We start from the raw sequence: 19,193 nt of genomic DNA on the forward strand, positions 1-19,193 counted from the left end.
AGTATTCTAATGCATTTTCTAATTCTGTAACTACTGGATTAGGATAAAAGGAACTTAGGATACATGAAAAACGTGTTGTGTGGACATTGTTGGACCCAATTCAAAGAAACCGAGTGTGAAAAGACATTTTTGAGCCAATCAGGAAAATCTGACAATGGCCTGGGTTTTGAGTGATGCCAAGGAATGACTGTTAATTGTCTTGGGTGTTGTCTTAGTCCGTTTGGGCATCTGTAACAGAATAGACTGGGTGGTTTACAAACAACAGACATTTCTTTTTTGTTTAAAATAAATAAATTTATTTATTTATTTATTTGTTTATTTATTTATTTATCTATCTTGGTGGCGCTGGGTCTTCGTTGCTGCGTGTGGGCTTTCTCTCGTTGCAGCGAGCGGGGGCTACTCCTCGTTGCAGTGCGCGGGCTTCTCATTGCAGTGGCTTCTCTTTGTTGCAGAGCATGAGCTCTAGGCATGCGGGCTTCAGTAGTTGTGGATCGCGGGCTTAGTTGCTCCGCAGCATGTGGGATCTTCCCCGACCAGGGCTCGAACCCGTGTCCCCTGCATTGGCAGGTGGATTCTTAACCACTGTGCCACCAGGGAAGCCCGTAAATTACATCTTAATATAAGTCTGTCAACACAGTTTTTTGGTTTTTTTGTTTTGTTTTGTTTTGTTTTGAATTTTATTTATTTATTTTTGGCTGCATTGGGTCTTCGTTGCTACGCACGGGCTTTCTCTCGTTGCAGCAAGCGGGGGCTACTCCTCGCTGTGGTGCGCAGGCTTCTCATTGCAGTGGCTTCTGTTTGTTGCAGAGCACGGGCTCTAGGCATGCGGGCTTCAGTAGTTGTGGCTCATGGGCTCCAGAGAGCAGGCTCAGTGGTTGTGGTGCATGAGCTTAGTTGCTCCGCAGCATGTGGGAGCTTCCCAGACTGGGGCTCGAACCCATGTCCCCTGCATTAGCAGGAAGATTACTAACCACTGCGCCACTAGGGAAGCCCTGTCAACACAGTTTTATGGCTATTGCCTTATACAATTGTCTTGTAAATGAGGTAGGAGAAGAATAGGGTTTTTTTAAATATAAATTTATTTATTATTTTATTTATTTATTTTTGGCTGTGTTGGGTCTTGGTTGCTATGCACAGGCTTTCTCTAGTTGCGGCGAGCGGGGGCTACTCTTTGTTTTGGTGCATGGGCTTCTCATTGTGGTGGCTTCTCTTGTTGCAGAGCGTGAGCTCTAGAGCACAGGCTCAGTAGTTGTGGCACACAGGCTCCACAGTATGTGGGATCTTCCTGGACCAGGGGTTGAACCCGTGTCTCCTGCATTGGCAGGCAGATACTTAACCGCTGTGTCACCAGGGAAGTCTAGTTTTTTTAAAAAATTTAAATTTATACTGTTTTTTATATTTATCTATGTAGTTATCTTTATCAGTGTTCTTTATTCCTTCATGCGGATTCAAATTGGTGTTTTCTGTCCTCTCATTTGAATCTGAACAACTCCTTTTAGTATTTCTTGTAGGTCTTACAGGTCTGTTTGTAATTCATTCTCTTGGTTTTTGTTTATCTGGGAATATCTTAATTTCTCCTTCATTTGTGAAGGATAGTTTTGCTGGATACAGAATTCTTAGTTGACACTTTTTTTTTCTTTCAGCCTCTGAATATGTCATCCCATTGCTTTTGGCATCCATGATTTCTGATGAGATAATAGCTATTAATTTTATTGAAGATACCTTGTACATTGGGGTCCCCAACCCCCAGGCTGCGGACCTGTTAGGAACCAGGCTGCACAGCAGGAGGTGAGCAGCAGGAGAGCAAGCAAAGCTTTATCTGCCACTCCCCATTGCTCGCATTACCACCTGAACCATTGCTCGCATTACCGCCTGAACCATCCCCCCCATCGCTCACATTACTGCCTGAAACATCCCCACCCCCAGTCCGTGGAAAAATTGTCTTCCATGAAACCAGTCCCTGGTGCCAAAAAGGTTGGGGACCACTGTTGTACACGATGAGTTGCTTCCGTCTTGATGCTTTCAAGAGTCTCTCTTCATCTTTTTCTTTTTACAGTTTGATTATACAATGTTGAGACATGGATCTCTTTGAGTTTATACTGCTTGGAGTTCATTGAGCTTCTTGGATGTGTAGATCCATGTTTTGCATCAAATTTGGGGAGTTTGGGGCCATTATTTCTTCAAGTATCCTTTTTGTCTTTTTCTTTCCCTCCTCCTGTTCCGGAATCCCATTGCACATATGTATGTATGCTTGATTGTGTCGCACATGTCTCTGAGGCTCTGTTCATTTTTCTTCATTCTTTTTTCTTTCTGTACCTCAACTGAATAATCTCAATTGACTCATCTTCAAGTTCACTGATTCTTTCTCCCGCCAGCTAAAATCAGTTGTTGGGCCACTCTACTGAATTTTCCATTTCAATTTTTGTACACTTCAACTCCAGAATTTCTATTTGCTTCCTTCTAAAAACTCATTTCTGTCTCTGTTAATCTTTTATATTTGATGAAACATCATTCTCATACTTTTCTTTAGTTCTTTAGAGAGTCTCCTTTAATTCTTTGAACATATATATAATACCTAATTTGAAGTATTTGTCTAGTAAATCCAACATCTGGGTTTTCTCAAGGACAGTTTCTATTGACTGATGTTTTTTTTTTCCTGTATGCTGGCTACACTTTTTCTGTTTCTTTGCATTTCTTTGAATTTTGTTTCTTTGCAATTATTTTGTTGAAAACTGGACATTTAAAAAATATAATGTGGTAACTTTGAAAATCAGATCTCCCTTCCCCCTACTCCCCAGGGTTTTTTGTGTTGCTGGTTATGGTTGTTGCTGCTGCTGTTTGCTTGTTCAGTGACTCTCTGGAACTAATTCCACAAAGTCTTTATTTTGTGCACCCACTGAAGCCCCTGCTTGCTTAGGCTAGTGTTTGGGATGAGAATTTTCTTTTTTTCAAAAGGGAAACCTGGCTTTTGAAAGTTGAGCAATATTCTGCCATTATTTATTGCTTTATCCGTTCTGTGTATTACAAATCATATTTCATTCTGTTTTTACAATCTGGATAGTGTAAAAAATCAGGACCAGTTGAATTGAAAACAACTTCCATTTACTTCCCAAGTTTATGTTCATTCTTTTCTCCCTGGGGCCTATCTGGGCTGGGCTCTGAGCAAAGATTCCCCCTTGCACAAGGCTCAGGAATGAGAATAGTGTTCCTATAATGAGTAGTCTTTGAGCATCTCTATTGGTGCATGGAGACCTTATCACCCTTCAGCCACTGCCTTCCTGTGATCCTTGCTTTGGGCAGGACCTCCCTAGACTTAATGACAATAACTTCCCACAATCACTTCATGCTTTCTGTGGGTAGGGCATTGTGCAAAGCCTCTGACATACTGCACCTCATGAATGACTCACAAAAATTGGGCAGTCCATTTTACAAATGAGGGAGGCCATGGTCCTGATGCTCTGTCAGAGAGCTAGTGAGTGACATGACCAGGGCTGGAGTTCAGAGCCCCAGCACTTTCCCACACAGGCCTCCTACCACATAAGTGTAAGCCAGACTCGTTAGCTGGGTGGGCAGGGCATATCCCTGGAGTAAGTTTTTCTTCACCTGAATTAGGTCTGAGGCCCCCAGCACCTTCATGCCTTGCCCCCTTTATAGGTAAACAGTAATGAAATCACCCTGCTTAAAATTACCTCCTCTCTCTTCTTCCCAGTTTTATATTTCTCCTTAACTCTTATCACTATCATGCAATAAATTTTCTAATTTAAAAAAACCATATTTTGGGAGTTCCCTGGTGGTCTAGTGGTTATGATTCAGCACTTTCACTGCTGTGACCCAGGTTCAATCCCTGGTCGGGGAACTGAGATCCTGTAAGCCGCCTGGCGCAGCCAAAAAAAAAAAATCATATTTTTTGTTTCTCCCTGCCGATCAGAATGTCATCCCCATGAGAGCAGGGATTTTTGTCTGTTTAGTTTATTGTTGTATCCCCAGTGCCTACAACAGTGCCTGGACTCAGTAGGTGCTCAAGAAGGTTTGTAGAGTGAAAAAGTGAATGTTAAAACCCTTCTAATGGCTTTCTATCATACTCAGAATAAAAGCCACGCCCCTCTCTGTAGCCCACAAGGCCTTGCCCTCATCTCGCCCTACCATCCTCCTCACTCACCCTGCCCAGCCACAGGGGCCTCTCTGCTGGTCCTTGAGAAAGCCATGCTTATTGCTGCCTCAGTGCTTTTGCACCAGCTCTTCCCTCTGTCAACTCCCATATACACACATGGCTTTTCCTCACCTCCTCCGGTCACTGGTCAAAAGTCACCAGGGAGGCCATCCCTGATTCCCTTCCCTATCCTGTCACCCTCTTTTACTTCCTTCCCAGCAGGTATCTTAAACTGAAATGATCATCCATCCCCCCCACTGAATGTCAGCTCCACCATGGTGGGGATTTTGTCTTTATTATTATTATTGTTTTGTGGTTTTTTTTTTGGCCATGCCCTGCGGCATACGGGATCTTAGTTCCCCGACCAAGGATCAAACCCATGCCCCCTGCATTGGGAGCACGGAGTCTTAACCACTGGACCGCCAGGGAAGTCCCAAAAGAGATTTTGTCTTTTGTCGCTGCTCTGTCCCCAGTGTCCCTAACAGTGCTTGGCACACAGTAGGTGCTCAATAAAAGAGACTGGTGTGTCCCAGAGGAGCTGGACCTTACCTGTGTCACTGCTGCCCCCAGAGAGCCCCCACTCAGGTTGATGCTCTGAGTCTTGGTTATTTTCTGGAGCTTAGGGAAACAGCCCTGCAGATACAAACATCAAAGCAGGCAGAACCTGGTCAGGGACTCCTGGATTCCAAGTTCCCATCAACCCCCAATGGGTGGACCACCAACATTCCTCTCAGATTCAGGAAGGAGAAAAGGACACAGCCATAAGGACCTTGGCTCTTCCTTACTTGACTGCTCCCCCCACCCCAGCATCTTCCTTGGCCTCCTCATTCCCTCACCCCACCCCAGAACATACCACTTACTCCCTAGTATCCATTTGTGTTGATATCCAAGTGTGTTGATTAAGAATATGACCAGAGGGACTTCCCTGATGGTCCAGTGGTTGAGAATCCACCTTCCAGTGCAGGGGATCCGGGTTCGATTCCTGGTCGGGGAACTAAGATCCCACATGCCAAGGGGCAACTAAGCCCGCCTGCTGCAACTAAGACCCAACGCAGCCAAAAATTAAGTAAATAAATAAATTTTAAAAATATATTTTTAAAAAAGAATATGATCAGATGTCCCAAGGTATTGCTAGCTGTGTGACCTTGGAGAAGTCACTACACCTCTCTGTGCCTCAGTTTCCCCAACTGTAAATGGGACCAATAGGATCTGCCTCACAAGATTTTTGTGAGGATTAAAAGAAAGAATCTACATGAAGTACACAGCAGTGGCCTGATACATATCCAGCATTCAGTAACTGTTAGTTATTTCTAAGTTCCCTTTACATATGAACAAAAGGGCTAACATGTATCCAGCACCTTCTCAGCCATTTTCATGTATTTTCTCACTATAATCCCATAAAGTGGGTACTAGTCTTTTCTCTGTTTTATAGGTGAAGAAACTGAAGCTCAGAGGGATTAAGAGAACAGGCACAGTGAATGAGCAGAACAGCCACCTGCAGGTGATGGGACCTTCACTTCCCTTTCTGCAGCCACTGAGATACTCCCCTTTCTTCTGGAAGCTTGAGTTGTCTTGAATTCAAAGGGATCAGTGCCCCCTTTCACTTAATAGGCTTTTTGTAAGTGTCCACTGTGTGCCGGGCACTGAAACGGGCGCTGGGAACCCAGCAATGTACAAAAAAGAAAACATCTCTGCCTTGGTGGGGCTAACAGTTGAGTGGGAAAAACAGGTAATAAAATAAGCAGGTACAGAAATGACTTTGTCAGGTGGTGATTAAGCGCTGGGCAGTCACTAACGCAGGGTAAGGAGATGGAGTGTGATGGTGAATGGGGGGCATCCTTCTATAGATAGGGATTCAGGAACAGCCTCACTGAGGAAGTGACAGCTGTGCACAGACTTGAAAGAGATGAGGTAGGAAAACATTTAGGGGAAGAGCATTCCAGGCTGAAAGAACATGGGAATTCCCTGGCAGTCCAGTAGTTAGGACTTGGTGCTTTCATTGCCGAGGGGCTCAGGTTCAGTCTTGGGTCAGGGAACTAAGATCCTGCAAGCCAAGCTGCAAGGCCAAAAAAAAAAAAAAAAAAAAAAAGTACAGCCTATGCAAAGGCCCTGAGGCAAGCATGTGCCTGCTGTATTTGTGCTGCAAAGGCCCTGAGGCAAGCATGTGCCTGCTGTATTTGTGCAGCAGCGAGGAGGTCAGTGTGGCTACAGTGGAATGAGTGAGGGCGTGAGTGGGAGGAGAGGAGGTCAGGAGGTGACAGGCAGGTTGTACAGGGCACAGTGGGTCACTGTGTGGTGCCACGTCCCTCTCTAAGGCCCTAGCCTGGGACTCACTCTGGCCAATTCACCCAGCAAGAGACATTCAGTGTGAAGGGATGAATTAAGGAATGATCCTGATTTCTCAAGGAAGACCCATGTGTTTATTCCCCTGCAGCAGAAGTTAGGGGTGGGGAAGCGAGGGCTGGGGTTTGAAGCCCAGCTCCACCCCTCCCTGGCTATGGGAACCTCTCTGTGCCTCAGTCTCCTCATCTGTAAAATGGGAGAAGGGCAGTCCCCACCTCAAGGGGTGCGATGGAGACTGAATTCACTGAATGAGTACCCAGTCATGTGGCGGCCATCACTATCTACAGAACAATCATTTTCCATCATTATTGCTGCAATTTGATTTCTCTGTGAGGCAGGCAGTGTGACCCAGGCAATGGACACAGGCGAACATGGATCAAATCCCAGCTCTACCAAAGCCATGTGACCTTGAACCACTCTCCTCCCCAGCCTCAGTTTCCCCATCTGTGATATGGGGATGGTAACCCTAGGCTGTATGGTCGAAATGAGCTGAAATTGTGGTCAAAATCACTAGGATTCCTGCAAAAATGCAATTTTTATAAAAGTCCCCAGCCCTCGGGGTCTACCTAGACACCTAACAAAATGTCAAGTTACCTCCTGGTGGATGACATCTGCAGCACGTTGTGCCCGTCACAGGCCACGGTCCCGATGGATCTATAGCAGCCCCTGGGGTACGTGTGGCCAGTCATCCTTCCGAAGGATGGAAAATCTGTGTAGTTCTTCATGCCACAGCACTTTAGCTGCAGAGAAGAGAATAAACACTTGAAGACTCCCTTTCAAATTTCAAAATAATAAAAACACTAGAAATCATGATCACCATGGCTACTGTTTAGAGTAGTCACAATATTCCAATGCCTGTGCTAAATGCCTCCCTTTCCCCACCCCATCATGGCTTAGCACCCTCCATGGCTGTCATCTTACTTGGGAGTAAAAGCTGAACTCCTCACCATGGCCCACAAGGCCCTGCATGATCTGCCCTGTCACCTTCAGGTCCTCATCTCCCTGCTCTCTCTTGAACTCAGCTCCACACTGATCTCCTCTCTGTTTCTTAAACACACTTAGTAAGCATCAGCCTTGCTGCCTTTAGATGGCTGTTCCCTCTTTTTGGAATGCTGTTCCATCAGATGTCTGCACAGCTCCCTCTCTCACTTCATTCAGGTCTCTGTTCAAGTGTTCCTCCTCAGGAAGGCCTGCCCTGACCCCACTTTCTAAGTTAGCCACCAGCCCTGTATCAGTCAGGCCAGGCTAAGTGATGCTGCATAACAAACGGCCCTTCAATTTCAGCAGTGCGTCTCTCACTCACACTAAATGTTCATACCAACCTGGCAGGGGAACTCCATTTATCAAAGTCTCTCAGGGACTGAGGCTTGTGAAGCAGCCACCATCCAGATGATTCCACAATTGTGGAAAAAAGAAAAAAAGGTCCAGAGGGCCCTACACTGGTAATTAAATAATTTGGCCAGGAAGTGACTCACATCACTTCTCCTCCCAGCTCATTGGCCAGAGCTCATCACTTGATCCCCAACTAAATACAAAAAGGCTAGGACAGGCCATCCCACTCTGTGCTGAAAATAGGTGACAAATAGCACCTACAAGTAAACAAAATCCTGACTCTCTCTGCCCTTTCCCTGCCTTGCTTTCTTTTTCATGGCACTTATCATCCCAGCCACCAATGTTTACTTAGAGGTTTTTTCTCCATCTCCCCACTCGAGTGTCAGCAACACAGGGCAAGGATTTTGTTTTGTGCCCTGCTTTGTCCCCAGACCTCTGAACAGTGCCCAGCACATAGTAGGTGTTCAATAAAGACTCGTGGAAGGACAGCAACCTAAAGGTCCATCAACAGAGGAATGGATAAAGAAGTTGTGATATAGGGACTTCCCTGGTGGCACAGTGGTTAGGACTTCACACTCCCAATGCAGGGGGCCCGGTTTCGATCCCTGGTCAGGGAACTAGATCCTACATGCATGCCGCAACTAAGAGTTCGCATGCCACAACTAAGGAGCCCACGTGCCGCAACTAAGGAGCCGGCAAGCCACAATGAAGGAGCCTGCCTGCTGCAACTAAGACCCAGCGCAACCAAATAAATATTAAAAAAAAATTTTTTAAACTATACTTAAATTAAAAAAAAAGAAAAAGATTAGTGGAAGGACTATATGAATGAATGAGAGGTACTTTCTACCACCTCAAGCTTCAGAAGCCAAAACGGGGATGCAGGCAAGTCCCCTACCCATCATGTGCCCCCTCCCAAGCTTGAACTTGACCCCATAGCAGTTCCTGGGCCCCAGACTCAGATGGAAAGCACTCCTAGAAACAGGCAATGGCTTTTCCATTCCACACCCTCCCTAGCCTCAAAGACCCTTCTCAACCATCTGCCTCAAGAGCTTAGATGACACATGGAGGCCAGTCCTGCTCCTTAAACACCAAGACTCAAGATATAAGTCTCACCACCTCACACCCATGAGAATGGCTACTATCAAAAAACAAAAACAGAAAATAACAAGTGGTGATAAGGATGTGGAGAAACTGGAACCCTTGTGCCTTCATTGCTGATGGGAATGTAAAACGGTGCAGCTGCTGTGGAAAACAGTATGAAAATTCCCCCAAAAATTAAACATAGAAGTATCAGATGATCCAGAAGTTCCATTTCTGGGTATATACCGAAAAGAACCGAAAACAGGGACTCGAAGAGATATTTGTAAACCCGTGTTCACAGCAGCATGATTCACAATAGCCAAAAGGTGGAAGCAACCCAAGTGTCCACTGACAGAGGAAGGGATAAATAAAATGTGGTCCATCCATACAATGGAGTATTATTCGGCCCTGAAAAGGAAGTTCATGCTACAACATGAATGAACCTTGAGGATACTCAGTGAAATAAGCCAGACACAAAAAGACAAATACTGTATGATTCCACTTATATGAGGTCCCTAGAGGAGTCAAATTCCTAAAGAATGGTAGAATGTAGGATGGTGGGTATGGGGGTTTGGGGGAAGGAACCTTAGTGTTTAATGGGGACAGAGTTTCAGTTCTGGGGATTCAGGGTGGTGATGGTTGCACAACCATAGGAAAGTGCTTAATGTCACTGAACTGGACACTTATAAATGGTAAGATGATAAGCTTATGTTATATATCTTTTACTACAATAAAAATAAATTAAACAAAAAAAAAAAAAGGATGTGAATCTCACCTTCTCCATGACCAGATTCCATTCCAGGGAATAGTCATCTGGCTGTTTGTAACCTCTGTAATTCTCAGGGTCACAAAGTTGTGCTCCAAGGCCACTTCTCTAACCTCAGAGATGAAACAGGGAGCGGTGAGCACAGAAAACAGCAAGGTGCCCCATTTGGTGAGGTTTCTTAGGGACTCAGGAGGGAGGTGGGGGCTTCCCTTCTGCTTCCTTCATGGCCCCTCCCCCAGCCATGGGTCTGCGCTGGAGGAGGACGAACTTAGGCTGCCATCGCCCCCGAGAGAGGGACGCAGGGAAGAGCGTGGGTCTCGAGCCCAGCACATCTGGTTGTATCCAAACTCACAAACGGTTTTGAATCATCTGCTCTTTTGAATCGCCCACACGCCCGCTACGCCCCCGTTATGGCTGCAACTCGATGAGGAACTTGAATATCATCTTCAGCAACTGAATTTCTCTCTGCACAAAAGGGGCAACTTTAATTTTCTGTTTTTTAAATAGAGGTCTAAATTAAAACCATTTTTTCCCCAAAGAGGTGAAATAGTCACACGGCTCAAAATTCACAAAGCACAGAAGGGTAGACCATGAAAAGTCTCCCTCCCACTTTTTTCTCCCAGTCGACAAGTTTCTCCCACTTCACCACCACGACTGTTACGGTTTCCAGTGTCTCCAAAGAGATATGCTATGTGTGTCAAAGCAAAGTATATCCTCATTATTGTTCCCCTTGCTTTATTCTATTCTCATTGTTCTGCATCCGGCTGTTCGCAACACGAGTAGCAGTGGCTCTCGGTGCCCTGCTCAAATCCCGGTGGCTTCTCTTATTTCTGTGCCGCGGAGCCCGGCTTCCCGCTGCCAGCAACCGAGGTTCTTTTTTTTTAACTTTTTGGCCGCACCTTGCGGCATTCAAGATCTTCGTTCCCTGAGCAGTAATGGAACCCGCGCCCCCTGCAGTCGAAGCTCCGAGTCTTAACCACTGGACCCCCAGGGAAGCCCCCAGCAACAGAGGTTCTTGCAGTGGCCTCCTAGCACGCATGCGCCCTGGGAGCAGCCCTTAAGCAATGACTGATGGGAGGTGTTGGATTAATACTGCAGCTCCCTAGTCGCTTGGGTGGAGAAAATAGATGGCGTGCTCCTTGCTGCGTCCCCGACATCCCCCACCAGGACTGAGCCCAGTTGCACACAGTGTCAGCTTTTAGGGGCTACATTCCCTTCCCTGCCTCACTGCCCCTGTCCCCTACAGGTGCTTCTTGGGACCACCTCTCAAATAAACCACGAGCCTTCAAATCCTCTTCTCAAGGTGAGTCTCTGGGGGGACGCAAAGGGGGACAGCACTATGTCCTGGAGAATGTACCATCTCCTGCATATAGAGCCTCTTCCTTCCTTCTTTCCAGCTGCATCAGACTCCCTTGTGTGGATTATTATATATTATACCCCCCCCCCCGCCCCAAACTGATGCTCACTAGGCCGGCAGCAATCTTTTTCACACCCTGGTATGTATGTCACGCTGCACACGAACAAGCATATCCTTGGATAATTCCTAGGGACCAGATGGTTGGGTCAAAGTGCCCGTGCTATGTCATTTTGATGGATCTTGCTAAATAGCCCTCTATTTTGAATTCATTTCAAAACCCCAAGAAACTTCACAGCTTTTCCCATTACTCCTCCAGCAATTACTTCCCATTACTCCCCCAAATGAGAGGTGGTCCAATTCACTCCGCAGTTTCTTGAGGGGGAGCCTTTGAAGGCAGGGCTGAGGTTTCCGGCTTTTCACCCTATCTCTGGAGACTCAGTCTCCCACCATCACCGGATCCTGGCGAGCGTGGGAGCCTCCCGGGGTGGGGGGGGGAGGGGCGAGGCTTCTATTGATTCTGTTTATTTCTAATGCAGAGTGAGAGAAGCCGAGCTGTACTGTACTTACAATCGGGAAGAAGGCAAGGACCACTGTGGCGACAGTGATTTCCACGATGAGAATGATGACCATGACCGAGAAACACTGGAAAACACGGGGTGGGGAGTGGGGGGTGGGAGCCTGCTGGGAGTCCTTCCACCCCATCCCCAGGCCACCGTGGCCTCTCCATTCTGAAAGAACACACGCCTGGGGGCGGGGGGATGGGGGGGTGTTATTTTATTTCTTCCAGGTGTCGCATTCCTGAATGTTGTCCAGGACGCTGGCAGTGGGATATTCTTAGGAGCTATCAGTAATAGCTGGAGGGACTTCCCTGGTGGCGCAGTGGTTAAGAATCCGCCTGCCAATTCAGGGGACACGGGTTCGAGCCCTGGTCCGGGAGGATCCCACGTGCCACAGAGCAACTAAGCCCGTGCACCACAACTACTGAGCCTGCGTGCCCCAAGGACTGAAGTCCACGTACCTAAAGCCCGTGCTCTGCAACAAGAGAAGCCACCACCGTGAGAAGCCCGCGCACTGCAACGAAGACCCAAAGCAGCCAAAAAATGAATAAATAAATAAATAAATTTATTTTAAAAATAATAATAATAGCTGGAACCCCATTTCATGGCCAGCACTTTCTGAGAGTCTGGGAGGCCTAAGAGGCGGCTTCCAGCGGTGTGTGCAGACAGCGGGGGCCGACGGAAAGGGAGGAGGGACAGTGAGGGGCACCAAATAGAGGCAGGAGGGAATTCCCTGGTGGTCCAGTGGTTAGAACTCAGTGCTTTCACTGCCGGGGGCCCGGTTCGATCCCTGGTCGGGGCACTAAGATCCCTAAAGCCGTGCTGCAAGGCCAAAAAAAACAAAAACAAAAACAAAACAAAAAACAGAGGCAGGGCCAAGAAACCTCAGAAACACAAATTGCGGGGAGGGGTGACCGGACTGAAGGGGAGATACCGGATGACAGGAGGGTGGGTGCCAGGGGAGAATGCCTCATGTTGCCGATGAAATTCACATGCTTGGTGGGAAACAGCGGGAAATGCTGTAAGCGGGGGTGGGGGGACTTCAAGTTATCCATCGAGGAAAAGCTGCTTCCCTCCAGAGCCTCATTTTCCCCATCTGCACAACGGAGGGGTGGGACCAGCTCAGGGGGTCTCATTGGGTTCTGTGGAGCTTCTAGAGACCAGATTGGGGGGGGGGTCAAAGGAAGGTCAGCTCCTGTCTCCCCTTTCATCTATTTCTATCTATGCCTAATATTATTATCATTATCATTAAAATCTCTTTGATAATTCAGGCTTTGAGTCGCCAGACTGGCCGATGGCTGGGCTTATCTGGCCTTGACACAGAGAGGCAGGAAAGCACAGTGGATACATGTCAGGGGTCCCCACAGTCGACCGGGAGAAACATGAAGGCAGTTGTGAGACCCCAGACATGCGGCTCCTGTATCAGATTCTGAGAATTCCTATTAATATTAGTATTTCCTGGGAATTCCCTGGCGGTCCAGTGTTTACGAATCCGTGCTTCCACTGCTGGGGGCCTGGGTTCGATCCCTGTTTGGGGAACTAAGATCTCGCAAGCCGCCACTGCGTGACCAAAAATTAAAAATAATTAAAAAATAATATTTCCCGGGACTTCCCTGGTGGTCCAGTGGTTAAGACTCCGCACTCCCAATGCAGGGGACCTGGGTTCATCCCTGGTCAGGGAAATAGATCCCACATGCATGCCGCAACTTAGAGTTTGCATGCCACAACTAAGGAGTCCACATGCTGCAACTAAGGAGCCTGCCTGCCGCAACTAAAGAGCCCACCAGCCGCAACTAAGACCCGGCGCAACCAAGTAAATAAATATTTTTAAAAAAGAAAAATAATATTTCCCAACCTCTGGGTGACTGGAGCGTCCAGAGGACAGATATCCAGGCATTGGCAAGTCCTATTGGCTCCATCTTCAGAGTCTATCCAGAATCTGCCCACTTCTCACCCACTCCTGGCCCCGCCGGGTCCAGCCCCCACCATCTCCCATCTGGACCAATACAGTCCCTCCATCCTGGTCCCCCCTACACTCTGTTCCCTCCATGGCCGCCAGAGGGCGCCTGTGAGCACCTGAGTCAGGGCATGATTCTGCTCAGAACCCTTCGTGGCTCCCAACGCCATCAGCTTTGGACAGACCAGACGCTGAGGGTAAAGTCGATCGGATTTGCCAGTGGGTTAGACGTGGGGTGTGAGAGAGAGTACTCTTTGATTCCTCCGAGTTAAAACATGGATAAAATAGTGTCCACATTCTACTGAAGAGAAAACGAAATCTTGCAGACACAGCACCTGTTCAATAAATCTTTGCTGAATGAAGTAATTAAGAAAGAAAACGAGGACTTCCCTGGTGGCGCAGTGGTTAAGAATCTGCCTGCCAATACAGGGGACACGGGTTTGATCCCTGGTCCGGGAAGATCCCACATGCCGCAGAGCAACTAAGCCCATTTGCCACAACAACTGAGCCTGAGCTCTAGAGCCTGCAAGCCACAACTACTGAGCCCGCGTGCCACAACTACTGAAGCCCACAAGCCTAGAGCCCGTGCTCCGCAACAAGAGAAGCCACCACAGTGAGAAGCCCAAGCACTGCAATGAAGAGTAGCCCCCACTCGCTGCAACTAGAGAAAGCCCACGCGCAGCAACAAAGACCCAACGCCGCCAAAAATAAATAAATAAATAAATAAATTTATAAAGAAAGAAAGAAAGAAAATGAGCGATGATGGAAATTCAGGCAGGAGGAAAGTGAGGGTGGATGCTTTAACAGTCGGGGCTGTTTATGTTCTGGGAGATGGCTAGAGCAAGGATCTCCCTGAAACCCCCAAACTGAAATTGCTGTAGTTTTGCAGCAACACAGTGGAGGAAGGAAAACAAAAGATGCTGGACACGGATTCAACTTTGGGTGGGATGATGAGCTCAGACAAGATTTTAAGGGAAGTGGGAATGGAGACTCTCGGAGCTGGACTCTGGGGGAGACATTTGGCCAAGGCTATATGTAAGAATGAGTAAGACATACAAAATCTGTGACATGCTATTTGCATGATCATGCTCGAAATATTCATATCCCATGTATCTGAACATGTACTTGTGCTGCATGGCAATTACAATAGTGCTGTGTTAGTGGGGGATATACACATGGGTCAATGGAACAAGGCAGTGTGCACAGAACATACTTGAGCATAATGGAAATTAGCATAGACAGAGGAGGACTGGATGGACCAGTTGGTAAGTGCAACAATATGTCACCAAATGGGAAAAAACAAAAAAAAAAAAATCAAATCAGACCCCTACCTCACACCACACACACAAGAAAACACAACAAAAGGCTAAAGAGCTAAGAGTGAGCTCACAATATCTTTTTTTTAAGTATAATTTCCACTTTATTGTCTTTCCAGGGAACAGTATTTCTTTAGTCTTTAAGGACTTAGCTCCTTACATGGGCTTCGGTGGAGGTCGTGGGGCAGCACCAGCAGGTCTAAATCGCGGTGAAGGTGTTCAGTCCTTCCGGGCTTCCCAAGAACGATTCCTGACTACCTTGCTGTGAATGGCACAACTCACGCAGTAATGCAGTTTCACATACAGCTTGGGAAGCACATAGGCGTCGAAAACACTCGCTTCAGAAATGTCCCTGACGGCTGCGGCCTCTGCGATGTTCCGAATGACGAACTTCTTAATGGCCTTATCCTTGGGCACGCATCGGGCACAGTTGGTACAGCGAATAGGCTGCACGTGGCCGCGGCCCTTTTTGGCACGACCATTATTTCTTCTTTTCTTGGTCATCTTAGTCGTGGCAGGAGAACATTTTGCAATTCATATTTAAAACCTTAAAGGTTTTATGGTAAAATCTTTTGCCTAGAAATTCCATTTCTAGACATTAAACCTGGGGAAAATAGTCACATATGTGCCTCAAAACCAGTATGCACAGGGATGTTCATTAAGGACAAAATGTTGGAAGTAACTGAAGCAACCAATAACACAGATTGGGTAGGTAAATCATGGTACAGCCATGCAATGGAATCCTAGAGAGTTTTTTTATTTTATAAATTTATTTATTTATTTTTCAGTTGTGTTGGGTCTTCGTTGCTGCATGCGGGCTTTCTCTAGTTGCGGCGAGCAGGGGCTACTCTTCGCTGCGGTGAGTGGGCTTCTCATTGCGATGGCTTCTCTTGTTGCGAAGCACAGGCTCTAGGTGCATGGACTTCAGTAGTTGTGGCTCGTGGGCTCTAGAGAGCCGGCCCAGTAGTTGTGGCGCGCGGGCTTAGCTGCTCCGTGGCACATGGGATCTTCCCGGACCAGGGATCAAACCCGTGTCCCCTGTATTGGCAGGCAGATTCTTAACCACTGAGCCACCAGGGAAGTCCCTAGACAGTTATTTTAAATGATGCTTGTAAGACAGGGGGTGGCAAATTTTTTTGCAAAAGCACCCGATATTGTGAGCTTCTCAGGCCATACAGTCTCGGTTGAAATGAAACAGCCAGTGTAGTGGGAAAGCAGCTGTACACAATCCATAAACAAATTTATTTTATTTACAAATAAATTTTATCTATCTATTTACAAGACTGTACTTTGCTGACTTCTGTGGTAGGAGAATGTTTATTGATAAAGAAAAATGTTTTTAAGGCCTAAATTTTTTTTAAAAAGTAGATTGTCAACAGTCACGGTCCTTGGGTATTAATCTAACGGAGTTGAAAACTCATGTTCACATAAAAACCTGCACATGGATGTTTCTAGCAACTTTATCCATAATTGCCAAAACTTGGAAGCCACCAAGATGGCCTTCAGCATATGAATGCATAAATAAACTGTGGTACATCCAGACAATGGAATATTGGCACTAAAAAGAAATGAGCTATCAAGCCAGGAAAAAACATACAGGACACTTACAGGCATATTGCTGAGTGGAAGAAGCCAATCTGAAAAGGCCACATGGTTTACGATTCCAAGTATATGACATTCTGGAAAAGGCAAAACTATGGAGACAGAAGAAGGATCAGTGGTTGCCAGGGCTCAGAGGGGAAAGAGGGCTGATGGGTGGAGCACGGAGGATTTTTAGGGCAGTGAAACTACTCATGCGATGCTGACATGGTGGATACACTAGTCAAAACCAGGGAACGTACAACACCAGGAATTCCCTGGCAGTCCAGTGGTTAGGACTCCGCTCTTCCATTGCAGGGGACACGGGTTCGATCCCTGGTCAGGGAACTAAGATCCCGCATGCCACGGACCTCAGCCAAAAAAATAAATAAATAAAGTACAACAACAAGAGTGAACCTTCGTATAAACTGTAGACTTTAGGTTCTAATGATATCAGTGTAGGTTCATTATAACAAACGTACCACTCTGATGGGGAATGTTGACGGTAGGGGAGGCTGTGTGTGCAGGGTCAGGGCCTATATGGGACATCTCTGCTCAGTTTTGCTGTGAACCTAAAACTGCTCTTAAAAAAGTCTATTTAAAAGGATGAAAAACTTACAATTTTTTAAAAGAGAAAAAAATGAGGATTGTAAAGCATTAGCATCCTATGTTTGTTTTGCTGTTTTTAAAAGTTACATAGAAAAGTCTGGAAGGATATAATGATGATATTTATTGAGCCATGTTCCAATGACAAGCATCAGCCCTTTCAAGGCATTATCTTGTTTAATTCCCATCAAAATGATACAGCCACAGGTAAAGAGTGATAGTTAATTTCCTCCTCTTCCCTGGCGGCCTTTCCTCATACTGTTTTACTATTAAAAGCAATTACTTCTTTAGCAGTGCATATCTTGGGTTACTTTTATAGTAAGAAAAAAAATGGTTTGAAACATGTAAAGGACCAAGAGAAGAACCATTCCCTCCTGCCTTCCTTAACAACTTAGCTTTCTGCAGGATTTTCTTTAGAGCCAAGTTCTTCCGCCACGGACCCCAGGTCCCCCAGATCACACTCTTCTGCTTGATATCAGCAGCTCTGGGTCGATGGAGGCTACGCCTGTTCCCAGTGTGTCCCGCTCCTTGTCTGTCTGCCCTACATCCCTCCTGCTTCCCTGGGGACCACAGATCCGGATGCCAGTGAATTTGGATCAACTTATTTCTGTCTTTGAACAAGCCAGTTGTGAAGGAAGGGCTGCAAATCCCCAGGGCCCAGGTTGTGACATACTTACAGCCATAACACCGTTGAAGAAAGATAACAGTTTCTTCAAGGAATAATACGGAGTGTGCGTTTCAGCCATGTCGGCCAGACTGGGGAGCCAATTTAAGTCAGCATCTTCCTAAACCTCTGGGATACTGTTTCCCAAGATGGTAGAGGTCTGGGGTCGGGGGCACCAAAGCTGCCTTGCTCTGCCCCTCTCTCTCCTGGCTGCCTGATCCTCTTGCCAGGGAAGCAGGTGCCCCACACTGCGCCCTGCTGGTTCCTCATCCTCCATCCTCCAAATAAGCCACACCAGGGGTGGAGAAGAGGCACAGTGTGCCAGCCTGGTACCCCTCCAGGTGCCACCCGGGCCCTGTGGGCACAATGCTCAGCACTGACCACTCGTGTGGTTGATGCACCCGCTAGACTGGAGGCTCCGAGTAGACAGGAGCCTGGACTGTCCTACTCATGGCTTTGTTCCCAAAGCCTTGTACACAGTGGTGCTCAAGAAACCGCTGTGGAGTGAGTGAAGAGGTTCCATGAAGCAGGGATCTAGCTACAAGCCATGATGTTCCCCAAGTCCCTGCCTACACGTTAGCTCACTTGGCTCATCCTTCTCACAGGGCTCAGAGAGGCCAAAGTAACTGCCCGAGGCCACACAGGAAGCAGGGCCAAGGCTGGCCTTTGGAGCTCCAAGAGTGACACAGAGGTAGGAACCTCCGACCCCTTCCCACCTGAAAGCCTGTACTTTCTGCATCTGAGGCCTGCTTGGCCACAGCTGATGAAGATATAATCCTTAAGCTCATGTGTCATTGATCACTGGGCCTTTCTTGATGATAACAGAGGCACAGAGGGCATTTCAGGGCAAAAAATATGCATGTGGGCACTGAGGGTCCCCAGGCCCAACTTCTGCAGCCCTCATTGTCTCCCTGCCCCCACCCCGCCCAGGTCCAACTCTGGGCTCCTCTGTCCAGCCCCGGGCTGGAGCATGTCTGTGGCCAGGTCCTGGAGGGCTCAGGGTTTTCACGATCTTCTGTGATCCCCAGGGAACAACTCAAAGAAAAAAAATTACATTCCACTTGAATTAATTTAATGAATGTTTGTAAAACTTCCTGCTTCTTGGAACAGGTAGAACTAAGCAAGATGTTCATGGAGGCGTGGCTGTCTCCTCCCGGGACCACAGGTCACGTTCACAGCTAGGAGTGTGTCCTTCCACATCTTTCTCTAAAAGGTCACTTGAAATAAGGAGCCTCTAGAGCTAGAGGCTGAGGGCCCGAAAATGGGGGCGCAAAGGATTCGAGAAAACGGGAGCAAAGCAGGACAGGAGGGGTGGCATAAAGGAGGGAGGGAAAATGAAGGACGGATAAGGGCGGGGAGAGTGGGAGGCAGAGAGTGATGTGGACGTAGGGGCACGGTGGAGCGCCTGCCATCAAAGGTTATAAGCCCTTGCGGAGCTGTGAAAAGGAGGACCCAATGACGGAGGCGGCAGGAGCCCCTCGGAAGCC

At 47.2% G+C, this 19,193-nt stretch overlaps 1 protein-coding gene and 1 pseudogene across 1 annotated transcript in view; both read right to left on the bottom strand.

Moving 5' to 3' along the window:
• The window catches only part of TSPAN16 (tetraspanin 16), a 23,550-nt gene extending 5,762 nt beyond the window's left edge, over window positions 1-17,788 (bottom strand). The window contains 7 exon segments of the mRNA XM_068534979.1: window positions 4,700-4,783; window positions 7,088-7,110; window positions 7,113-7,233; window positions 9,681-9,745; window positions 9,748-9,784; window positions 11,596-11,670; window positions 17,720-17,788. Of these exon segments, the coding sequence (XP_068391080.1) occupies window positions 4,700-4,783; window positions 7,088-7,110; window positions 7,113-7,233; window positions 9,681-9,745; window positions 9,748-9,784; window positions 11,596-11,670; window positions 17,720-17,788 (474 nt within the window).
• LOC137758890 (small ribosomal subunit protein eS26 pseudogene) lies at window positions 14,939-15,362 on the bottom strand (annotated as a pseudogene).
• Window positions 17,789-19,193: the final 1,405 nt, after the last annotated feature.

This window comes from Eschrichtius robustus, chromosome 2 (assembly GCF_028021215.1).
Source record: "Eschrichtius robustus isolate mEscRob2 chromosome 2, mEscRob2.pri, whole genome shotgun sequence".
In the NCBI taxonomy this organism is placed as follows: Eukaryota; Metazoa; Chordata; class Mammalia; order Artiodactyla; family Eschrichtiidae; genus Eschrichtius; species Eschrichtius robustus.